Raw genomic sequence first — 11,617 nt, 5'->3', positions numbered from 1 at the left:
CCTGTCCTTTCCTTTGTTCGAACTGTCCCTTCATTGGAGATTTGATTCCCCAATAAATAAATAATAAAATAATAATAATAATAATAAAATAAATAAATATATGTATATATATATATAACTTGTTTGCCTTTCCTTTGATATCTGGGATGGTTAGGGTGTTGTTCTGGTTATTTGTATTTTTTCCCCATTTAGATCTATTTAGATCTTTTAAGAATATACTTTTATTTTGTTTTGGTGGTGTGACGTCATAAGGCTGCGCCACGCTCCTGCATTTGCTGCGGTTCGGTTGAAGAAAGGTTTGTGTTTTACAGCGTTTAAAATGTTTAGATCGATACCAAACCTGCAGACTGTTTTATAGCTATATGAGAGCTTTGAAATTAGTTCTATATCACTGAATTTTAGGTTGTTATGCTAGGAACGAACCGTTAAGCATTTGACTAAAGCGCACTAGTGACGGAGAATTGAACTAAATGCCTCGCAAAATGATTCAGTGATTTGAATTAAGCGCTCGAATAACCGCATCTAACGAAAACAAACGTGTAATGAAAACCATCAGCGAATGTTTAAATGAAAGTGCAGTCTATAATCTACATTTTATAAATTACAAACAAACAAGTCTAAGCAATAGAATCATAGTAAGGATATGTATCATGTCGATTTAAATTGTGCTCTTTTATTCATATAGTAACGTCATTAGTTTTTTAATGACTTTCTGGATTAATGTTTAAGACCATTAACTCTCTTTGACTGGCTCTCTTACCAGTGCACTGAACTGAAGCTGATGGGCTAAGTTAGTTGCATAACAACGGAAATAGAATTTCCGGGTTGTCTGCGGTGAGCTGGACCACTTCCGGTCACTGCTTCCGTCAATGGCATTTACTTAAACATTCTAAATGTTTAATGCTAACATTGTTAGAACAGTATTCCCTAATGTTCTTATAACATTTTCAGCAGGTAGTTTTATTTTTGTTGCCAGAATGTTCTCTTAAAAGATGGCCTAACATTCTCTAAGAACACTCTAAAAATGTTTTGTGATGACCTTCTGTAAAGGTTTAATCAGAACATTTTTAGAAGATTACATCCCCTAACATTCTTATAAAGTTTTTAGCGGGAAGTTATACTTTTTTTCCCCAAAAAGAAAAAGAACATTGTATAATCCGTTATCTCAACAACATTCCCAAAACATCCTCAAAATGTTGCAGTTATAATGTTCTAGTTTTGTTAACATGCAGGTAGTTTTATTACTTGCCCTTCGAAGTTTATAGTTTGAATCGATCTGCCATGTGTGTTTGGTTGTTTGCATCTTTTATCCACACTAGTTCACTTTCTGATAATTTATTTAAGTGTAGACAAAGCTTTCATGCAGGATCTGAGTGCTTGCTGTGTGAAAAATCAATCGATAAACGCATATGGCAAAAGAAGTGCATTTAAACTTGCTTCAGCGCATATTTATGTGGGAGGCGCGTGCACGCGAAGGGGAGTATGATTTGTCCGGGAGTCGGAATTCGGTAGGCCTTCAACACCTGTTTTAATACCAAAAAAACTCATGTTTTTTTTTTTTTACACTACGCTGAACGGTCGGTTAAGTAAGCGAGTGCCATTGTCAGCTCACCGCAGACAACCCGGAAATTCTATATGCCCATTGAGACGCACACAGAGATTTAGTTTGAATTAATGTTTCTTTCTGTTAATTATTCTTATTTTAAACATGACAGATTGTCCAAACACAGAAAAACCCCTGGTGAAGCGACTCTGATCCACGTGACACTATTATAAAGATGGCATTTATTAAAGTGGAAAGTGAAGACATGAAGATTGAAGAAGCATTCAGTGTGAAACAAGAAGATACTGAGGAACAAACAGGTTGGTTTCATTCTCAAAGCTGAATTCAGTCATTTGATCCTTATTAAAATGTCCAGCTCTATAGAAATGAGTGATAGTTAGTACTAGTAGATGAGTGATAGAAAAAAATTGTAGGGATAGTTTTGAAGTGTCCTAATTAAAGTGGTTTTATTTGACATAGAGCGGGTCCCTCATGTGGACAGAAATGTTGAGATCACATGACCAGACAAACGCGAATGCTGCCTTCAAACCAGAGTATTTTTTCCCCTCCAAACTCTTAAGCATTCAATCACTCCACTACAATTTCCTTGCTCACTGATAGGCTTGCTACGGTAGTCGGTGTTACACGGTGTTCAGTCGCAACACCGGTTTCATCACTTGCCCACCGCCAAAAAATAAAAAGTTTAAAGCGCTAAAAATATTTAACGCAATTACGCAGTATCCGTTACGTCCTGCCTATTACACACACAAAAGACTCGCGTCAGTATCGAGTTCTCTTTCGTGTTTTTCATTAATAATAATAATTAACCCACCATTCAAGCTTCGCATAAACCCGCCCCCTTTAGTTACTGTTGCTATGTCAGACAGGCCATGCCAGGCCACTGTGGCTGAATCCGAAATCGCCCCCTATACCCTCAAACAGGGCGTTATTTGAGGACATAGCCATTTTTAGTGGTGTCCGAAACCATAGTGGACTTTGAGTGCACTTATTTAATCCCACATTGCACTGCATTATCGAGTGTACAGCTTATGTACACTCAACGGCTGTCCTAATTCGCTCACTTGTTTTCATTCACTCCTTTTTAGTGAACACTATTAGTGGACTAATGTAGGGAATAGGCCTAATTGAGTGAATGAGGGTTTAGGGGGTGATCTCGGATTCAACCGATGTTCTCAAGCAGTGGAAAATAGAGGACACTGACAACGCGCTGACAGACAGAACCGAGCAGGTCATATTTAATATAAAAACAAAGTCTCAACTTTCAAATTTGGTCAGTCAAAGAAAATTAAATGATAAATAGGCCTACTGTTTTGTGGCTCTTTAATGTGTCGTGACAGATTGCCTCAGTTAAAGCCAAATTCAAATCCACCAACGTTAATCTACTAACTCTCCAAACTGCTTTGTCTGACAAAAATGGTGGATTTTGATTGGTCAGATCGCATGTCAATCAAACTCCCTGCAAAGGATGAATTGACGCTAATTTAGAAGTGAAAGTGAAGTGCACACTGCCGAACCAGCTTTTTCTAAGCGATGTAAAAAAAAAATGTAGTTTCGTTTTCAAATTAGCGCCAATTCAGGGCACAATATAGTTTAGTTGGACGCTTAGTTGGGGACATTTAATATTCAATAATATTATTGATCTGCCTTACTTAAGGTTTGACGTTGACTCAATTTTCTTTTAGAAACAAACTCTGTTATATTATTTTCATGTTATCACTGTGAAGCTGCTTTGATACAATCTGTATTTTAAAAAGCGCTATATAAATAAAGGTGACTTGACTTGACAATAACCGCAAAAATTATGCATGCCCGTGCAAACGCACGCATTTTACCTTTTGCCTTTAAAATGAGCATTTAAAAGCCCCCGCCGGTGATACCGGTATTACCGGTGTTGTCACACGTCGATTAACCGGTGGGAAAATATCCTCACCGTCACATCCCGTCTCACTGATAACAGAAACACTGCTCCACTTTCGCTCCCCGATTAAATTTGCGGCTAAAGTATTTCAGTATGCGATGTAATATCACAAAAGTTCTGTTCAGAACATATATTATCAGAAAAAAATAAGCAATACTAAGAGAGTAGTTCCAGCGCGGTTGATTGAAAGCGTAGTATTCATTAAACATTTTCCTCCCACAACATGCAATAGACTATGGCAATTCAAATTAATCTGCATTAAAAAGTTGAGTATCATTGCTGCGTTTTGCAGTGGACATTTTGGGACCGGAAAAGGTCTGCGAGCTGATACTCAAGCTCAGAAGTTGTCACTATCTTCTTTTCTTTTTTGGAGTCCCTCTCAACATGCCGATCACATTGAACATCTTATATTAAGACTCCCATTATAGTAGTGGCCATTTTGTACAGAACAGTAATAATTATTACTACTCCTTCAAATTTTATCCAATGCTTCTAAAAATTGGCTCAGATGAACTTTGGACAAAGCCACACAGAAATAACAAAACCGATTATTATTTTTTTAATTGACTTTTGGTTCTGAGGCTGTATCTTGACTAAACTTTGATAAATTGAGACAAAACGTGGTAGGACTCAACACCTTGATCCGAGGGGACATGCCAAATTTGTGAACAACACCACTTTTGGGTCATTAGATACAGTAAATGGCTCTTTGTTAATAACTTTTGAACAGTTTGTCAGGAATCACATCTTGGATTCCTTGTAAAGTCAGATCCGTTGATACCAATTTTGTCCAGATCAAGCAAAAATGGCCTTTCCACCATTTTGACATTTGATTGCAATATCTTTTGCAACTACTTGACATATTGGCACAAAAAAGGTTAGGAATCATCAGCATGTCCTGAAGGTACCTCAGAAGTTTGAACATTTAAAGATGTTTACAAAAATGCATATATCTTTTGAAAACAATCTTAAAATTGTTTAGTTCTCTGTCCTTTCATTCCTTGCATTGTCAGAATCTGCACTATGTCATTGTTCACTTTCACAAAAAAGTGAATGGGAAAAGTTTTTTGTTTTGTTAGTCCAACAAATTTTGTCCGAAATGTTGTGCACATCTGTGGCATGTCATAGTGATGCCCACAAAGGTATTGCTCCTATATAACCGCTTATTTTTGATCTATTCTATTGTGTATGGGTCGTTATATTTTTAACAGATTTCTGCTAGTTCTAAATAAAATACAGATAATGTTGCACTGTAAAATTTCATTTATTTGAGTCCATTAGTAAGCGAGTGCAATCTGTGTGCAATCTGCACGTGATACTGTCTGTATGTGTGCGTTATACAATGTAGCAGCACATTAGTTTAGAACGGTGATTTACTTATTTGTATGATAAACTGTTTAAAACGTGCATTCACCTGATCATTATGAAGTATCCGTAAATATTTTGTGGAGTGCTCTGAGTATGCATTTGTGCCAGTAAAATGGGCTTAAACTTGTATCTGTTTTCACCTTAGACCTGATGCCGCTGAAAGAGGAGATTCAAGAACTTGATGATGTAAAGGAAGAGAAACATGATTTCATAACTGTGGAAAACAATTTTGATTGCTCTCAGACTGAAAAGACTTCCTCACAAGAAGGCGCTCAAAAGACAGGGTGTAAACGTTATTTCACCTGCTTTCAGTGTGGAAAGAGTTTCAGCCAACGTCAAAACCTTATAGCTCACATGAATATTCACAGTGGAGAGAGCCCTTACCCCTGCAAAGAGTGTGGAAGAGGTTTCACTGGAAAGGGAAACCTTAAAGTCCATATGAGAGTTCACACTGGAGAGAAACCTTTCGTCTGCTCTCAGTGTGGAAAGAGTTTTGCACATCAGGGAACGCTTAATGACCACCAAAGAATTCACACTGGAGAAACGCCTTTCACATGTGATCAGTGTGGAAAGAGTTTCAGACGTAAATTAAACCTTAATTCCCATATGAGGATTCACTCGAGAGATAACTGCTTTAAATGTCATCAATGCGAAGAGAGTTTCTCAGACAGCAATCACCTGAAGAGGCATGTAATAACTCACATTGGAGAGAAACCTTTCATGTGCGATCACTGTGGAAGGACTTGCTCGAGCAAATCAAACCTTGATGTTCACGTGAGACTTCATACTGGAGAGAAGCCTTTCACTTGCCCTCACTGTGGAAAGGGTTTCAATGAAAAAGGGACCCTTAAAGTCCACATAAGAGTTCACACCGGAGATAAACCTTTCATATGTTTTCAGTGTGAGATGAGTTTCACATATCGAAGAGACCTGAAGCGTCATTTGCGAGGTCATCCTGGAAATACCAGTGTTATGATTGGTCTACCGATTACAGAACGTGTCAGAAACAAAACACCCCTGATCTGAATCTTGGCTCTGGAGGCTTCCTAAAGCTCACCAATTGTATACATTGTAAGGACAGTAACGATGTCAATTTAAATGCGAGCCTGATGATAAATCATTGGAAGAACTAGTTATTCAACCCGAACCTTCATCGCAAAGGTTGACTCGAGCAGGACATTTTTCAGCAGTGGCGGCAGATGTTTGAGGTCTCTTACCCCCGTTGTTGTCGTCCTCCAGTGCCGACACATTGAAATAAAAGAAAGGGAAAGCAAAAAAGGGTATTGCTAACATCACATCTAGCCAGCCACCTCCGTTTCTCATAAGCTCCAAGTGTCACTTCGTCCTCTGTCACTGGCCTGCTGCTAGATTTGTAAATCGGGTTGGTCCGGTAGAGATCCTTTTATTCTTTTTTTTCTTCCAGTGAACACCTTGTGAAAGTTTTGTTTTTGTAAATCAATGACAGAATTTGGTTTAACTGCTGCCATTATCTCTACGAAAGTGATCAGCCTAGCAAGGTTTTGTCGGAGTCGCCTGCGCACTCGCAGTAGTGGCCAAGAGCGTGAAGTTGAATGACAGGTGACAAGAACCAATCAGATTGGATAAAATAACATGCATCCAATTCTGATCCGCCAGGGACGCAGCGAGGAGTATCTTTAAGAAACCAATTAGAGAACAGCTTCAGGTCACATGCTGCCCAAAAATGTAAGGACTCAGTTAGACATCCTTTTGTCCGGCGTCCCTCGCTCATGAAACCACATGAAACATATTGAAAAACATAGAAAATGGTTAACCGATTAAAGCCGGTTTTTATTAAATGCTGAGGCTCTTACTACCAGCCTGCACATCGTATGAGTAAACAATTTATTTTTATTTTATTTTTATTTTATTTTTAATATCATTTTTGTATACTTGTATATTTCTGGAATTTTCATGGGGGCGGGGCCCCAGCGCCCTCTATTGACAAGCCGCCACTGTTTTTCAGCAATAAGTTTTCACTCAGTTTGTCATCCATTAAGATTTTGCAATGTAATTCCACTACATCAGCATTAACAAGTGTTTCTCCATCCAAATCGATGTATATATTTCTAATTAATTGAGGTGCATATGCGAGAACTGTTTCATTAACTGTGCATACGTTAGCCGAGCGCTAACACGAATGACTGATGTAACATTAAACTTTGTAAAACAAATCTTGCTCCATATTTTATCATTACTTTTATCATTACTCAAAGTAGTAAAAACAACAGACAATCTGCGTTAATAGACACAATTTTAGGTAATAGTGGTCCACAGCTGCTTAGCAGAACTATTTCAGTAAGACAGTAGGTGCGTTTCCGTTACAGTTTTGCGCAAAACTTTTGTATTTTTTCTAAATGTCGACAAAGAATTATTGCGGAATGAAGGCGTTATGAACCGATGTTATGAGACTAAAACGTAATTTTTTCCTTTCGCAATAAGTCATTCCAAAAATCATGGCGACGGATGTTAGCAGGTTTCCGTATATCCCAGCCGCTGCACTGGCCATTCCAAGCATTAATGGTAAGGAAAGACCTTATACTGGGAGCGGCTGGTGTGTCTGGGTGTTTTTCCCTCATATCTACTTCGAGGTCTTGACTGTGGCATTTCTTTAAGGTTTAGAATCCAGTATTCCTGTAATTTTGTCTTTTATGAATTTAATAAAGAACTCTGTCTCGTATTCTGTCCAAACATACCGCGTCATCTACGTCAGATGACCTGTAATTCGCAAAACTGTTTCCATTGCAGTTTTGCAAAATATTTCTTTTTCGAATTGCCTGAAAAACCACTTCATGCGAGCGTAAAAACTTTTATGCGATTGATGGGAGTTTTTGCAAAATTGACGCGTTTCCATTGGGCGTATTTTCAATTTGTGCAATTTGAAGGGTAATGGAAACGCGACTGGTAATAATGTGAGTTAGCCGAAGACCTACAGCTGCACTGGGTGTACACGGTTTTAAATACAAAACTACATATGTTGAACACCTGGTAGAAAAATATACACATCCGTACTGAATTATACAGGTTGCCACACAAAGTAGCAAATTGGTCCAAATAAAGTGGGTACTGTCCCATCTTTAATGGATAAGCTTTTTGCAAATCCCCCTGTTGACCTCGGAGAGATTTGAGAAGCAATATTCATTAAAAAGACAGGAACACGACTAAAGGTTATGCTGCTGTTGTATCACTGACATAACTTTAAGACCTCTATTATGTTAGTTTGTTATAAAATTTCAAGCTGTTTTATTTGCTCCCCAAAACCCTGTAAATGAAGAACAAATGTGGACCATGTGCATTAACTCTATCAAGCTGTCAGCGAAACGTTTTATTACTTTGTTAGTTGGTGTTTTTGATATGGCTTACTTACTGGTTAATTCAATTAATATGTATTGATAGTTGTGATCAGGAATGTTAATATGTCAATTTAATAATATTCAGCTGGTAAATTAAGCATCTTTTGGACCCTCTGAATTTAATGAGGATCTGAATGTTGTCTTCCATGTGGATCGCACAAAAAAGTGAAAAATAGTGTTTAATGAGTGTTTTGACCCTCTAGATTTGAGTTACTGTAAGGTCCATGTTTTGTTACGTTTTTTCCTTGTTTTAGTTCAGAAGCAGATATTGGGTTTAATGTTACACACTATGACATTCTTAAAAAATATTAATTTCTGTAGAGCTGGACATTTTATTAAGGATCAAATGATCAAGTTCAGATTTGCGAATGAAACTAACCTGTTTGTTACTCAGTATCTTCTTGTTTCACACTGATCGCTTCTTCAATCTTCATTTCCTCATTTTTTCTTTAATAAACCCCATAAACCCCATCTTTATAATAGTGTGTCATGTGGATCTCAGTCGCTTCATGTCAAGAAATGCTTTTCTTACTTAGTATTTTTGCCTTGTTTCCAGGCCAAATATCTAAAAATTCTTAAATCAAGTAGCATTTACTAGATGAGTAAAATGACATAAGAAATTATATTTAGTTTTCTGTAAAAAAAAAAGAAAGAAGATAAATTAAGTGAGTTTTTGCTTAAAGTGCCCCAATGTTGTTTTGGAATCTCCTACAATGGCATCTGCATTAAAGGTAAAAAAATAAAATAAAATACTTTTCTCATAATATACATTTGCACATCACATTTCTCTATGATTCTCAAACGACTCATCACCGTAGACTAGACAGTAATGAACAATGACGTTGATTTCCTCATTTGTGTATTTGTTGAGTTTTACAAGGATCTACTATCTGTAGTGGCAGGCTTGCACAAATACCTCCAAAAAGAGACCATTTTCCTTCCCCAAGCAGTGGCATACAAAGATGCTGCGTGTGTGACTCCCTAAAGCAAAAACACAGTGATCCCACTGCTCCAGATACTTATCTCAGAGCAAAGGCATTGTGTTAAGTTAATCACATTATAGTTGGGGTGCAACTTTCTGGCAGACACAAAAAGAATGGATGATTTTGTTGCTGAAACAGCTTGAGGTGCGCATAGGGAAATCAGCACAGATGCCTTCCAACTCAAAACAAAATTACTGTATCCATTTCTGGATAGAATGGTAACTAAATTGGAGAACTGTTTTTCAGCTGTAAATGCAGCAATGGCCTAAGGTATTCAAGCATGTAGTCCAGTATCTGAAAACGTCCTGCCTGAGCCACATTAACATAACTGGCACACCATTACAACATTGATCGACAGAGGAAGTCATGGTAGCAACTAGCAAGGCACTTTTTGACACTTAAAAAGCAAGCTGGTGCTGCTCCACATGACATGATTTCAGTTTATAACCTGCTGGATTCTAACATGTTTCCATCACTGAAATCTGTCATCCAGCTTGCCCTCAATACCTGTTATGGCGCTTTTCCACTGCATGGTACGGTTCGACTCGGCGCGGAACGGTTCGGCTCGCTTCGCTTTTCCACTGCGTGGTACGACTCGACTCGGTACGGCACGGTTCGGTTCGCTTTAGCTCGGTTGCTTTTCCACCGCAGTTAGTACCCCTTCAAAGTGGGTGGGACTGATCGTTATTTGCGCCGCCTCTATTGCCATGACATCATCGTAAACGCGCCAAATCTCAAACCAAAACACAGGAACAATGGAGCCTATCGAGGGGATGGTGTCCCTGATTCTCGGCATGTGGATGTTTTTAACTGCAAGACGGAGAAATGTGTTTAAAATGAGGCTGATGGCAGCAAAACAAAATACTGCTAAAAAAAACAAAAGAGTCTCTTTTGAGTAAGGAACTCTTACAACGAAGCGCAGATGACGACATCACTCAGTTTGCCCGACGGCGCACTAGGGTAAGCTGATCTTGTTTAGGGTCTCAATCGCTATATCGTCACAAAGAATATAATTAATTTAGCTGGCAATATTATGTATTAAGAAGTGTAATCTGTGTATTTCAGATGTATCATATTTCGCAAAGTTGCCGCCACAGACCATCTGTTTGGACGTTTAACAGAGCTTCTGAGTGGTGGGATGTGATTGTTCCTGGTTTTGCACAACACGCAGTGGTTGGAGAACTTTAGAATGTCGGAAGAAACATTTATCCATTTGTGCAACAAACTGCGTCCTGCGATGGAGCGACGGGACACAAACTTCCGCGTGTGTGTACCTCTAAAGAAGAGAGTAGCCTTTGCACTGTGGAAGCTTGCAACAGGCTCTGAGTACAGAAGTGTTGGACATCTTTTTGGAGCAAGCATTTCAACTGCGTGTCAGTGTGTTAAGGAGTTCTGTGCTGCAGCAGAGACGTTGTTGGTACCTGAACAAATTCGTTTTCCAGATCAGGAGAGGTTTAAAGAAATGGCTGCCTACGTTGAGAACAGATGGGGACTCCCACAGTGTATTGGTGCTATTGATGGATCACACATACCCATAATAGCACCACAACACTATCACTGTGACTATTTCAACCGTAAAGGTGGCACTCCATCATCCTTCAAGGTTTTGTGGATGGGAAGGGACTTTTCTGGAATGTTTTCACAGGACTGGCTGGAAGCCTGCATGATGCTCGGGTTTTGAGACTGTCCACACTGTGGGAGTTAGCAAGCCGTGGAAACCACATACCAGCTAACACCAGAAACATTGGTTGGGTGAATGTTGGCTACTACATCCTTGAAGACTCTGCCTATCCCTTGCAGAACTGGCTCTTAAAACCATTCATTGACACTGGACGGCTGACAGCGGAACAGCAGGTCTACAACATGAAGATTTCCAGAACACGTGTAGTGGTTGAAAATGCTTTTGGAAGATTAAAAGGAATATGGCGTTGCCTTATGAAAAGAAATGACTGTTCGGTCGACCTTGTGAAATCTATGGTGCTGACATGCTGTGCTCTACATAACCTTTGTGAGAGTCATGGAGAGTCCTATGAGAGTGCATGGGATCCACCTTCAGCAGCAGAACCTGTGCTGGCACTGCCACAGCCTGTAGAGGAGGAGGGCAGGGATGTCCGTGAGGCTCTGATGCGTTACTTGAACAGTTGACTATGTCTGTTCTGTAAAGTGTGTGGTCAATAAACTTTTGTGCAGTATTTGAAAATGTTTCCCTTGCATATTTCTTAACCCCTTTCACGGAAAAGATCACAGATTATTTTAGTAAAACATTTCACCACTCGTTAAAACATCACACTCTTACTTGATCTGGAAAAACTTTCCCTCATTATAAAGATTTAAGACTCCAGCTTTGATATTTGACCACTTTTATGATAAATCTGCTTTGCAGTGACATTAAATTCTTAATTTATTCCAGGAG

At 38.8% G+C, this 11,617-nt stretch overlaps 2 protein-coding genes across 2 annotated transcripts; both read left to right on the top strand.

Annotated features, from left to right (window-relative positions):
- The first annotated feature begins 228 nt into the window (after positions 1-228).
- Positions 229-8,698, top strand: LOC143742498 (uncharacterized). The gene is made up of 3 exons (XM_077235381.1): positions 229-296; positions 1,716-1,863; positions 4,996-8,698. The coding sequence occupies exons 2-3, from the start codon at positions 1,779-1,781 to the stop codon at positions 5,874-5,876; spliced, it is 966 nt and encodes a 321-aa protein (XP_077091496.1). The 5' UTR covers positions 229-296; positions 1,716-1,778; the 3' UTR covers positions 5,877-8,698.
- A 1,695-nt stretch (positions 8,699-10,393) lies between these two features.
- Positions 10,394-11,349, top strand: LOC143741409 (uncharacterized). Its single transcript, XM_077233768.1, has 2 exons — positions 10,394-10,778; positions 10,850-11,349. The coding sequence occupies exons 1-2, from the start codon at positions 10,394-10,396 to the stop codon at positions 11,347-11,349; spliced, it is 885 nt and encodes a 294-aa protein (XP_077089883.1).
- The last annotated feature ends 268 nt before the right edge of the window (positions 11,350-11,617 follow it).

Source organism: Siphateles boraxobius, unplaced genomic scaffold (genome assembly GCF_051911475.1).
Source record: "Siphateles boraxobius isolate OS27281-9 unplaced genomic scaffold, OSU_SipBor_1 19, whole genome shotgun sequence".
In the NCBI taxonomy this organism is placed as follows: Eukaryota; Metazoa; Chordata; class Actinopteri; order Cypriniformes; family Leuciscidae; genus Siphateles; species Siphateles boraxobius.
This window is presented reverse-complemented; position numbering and strand designations above follow the sequence as displayed.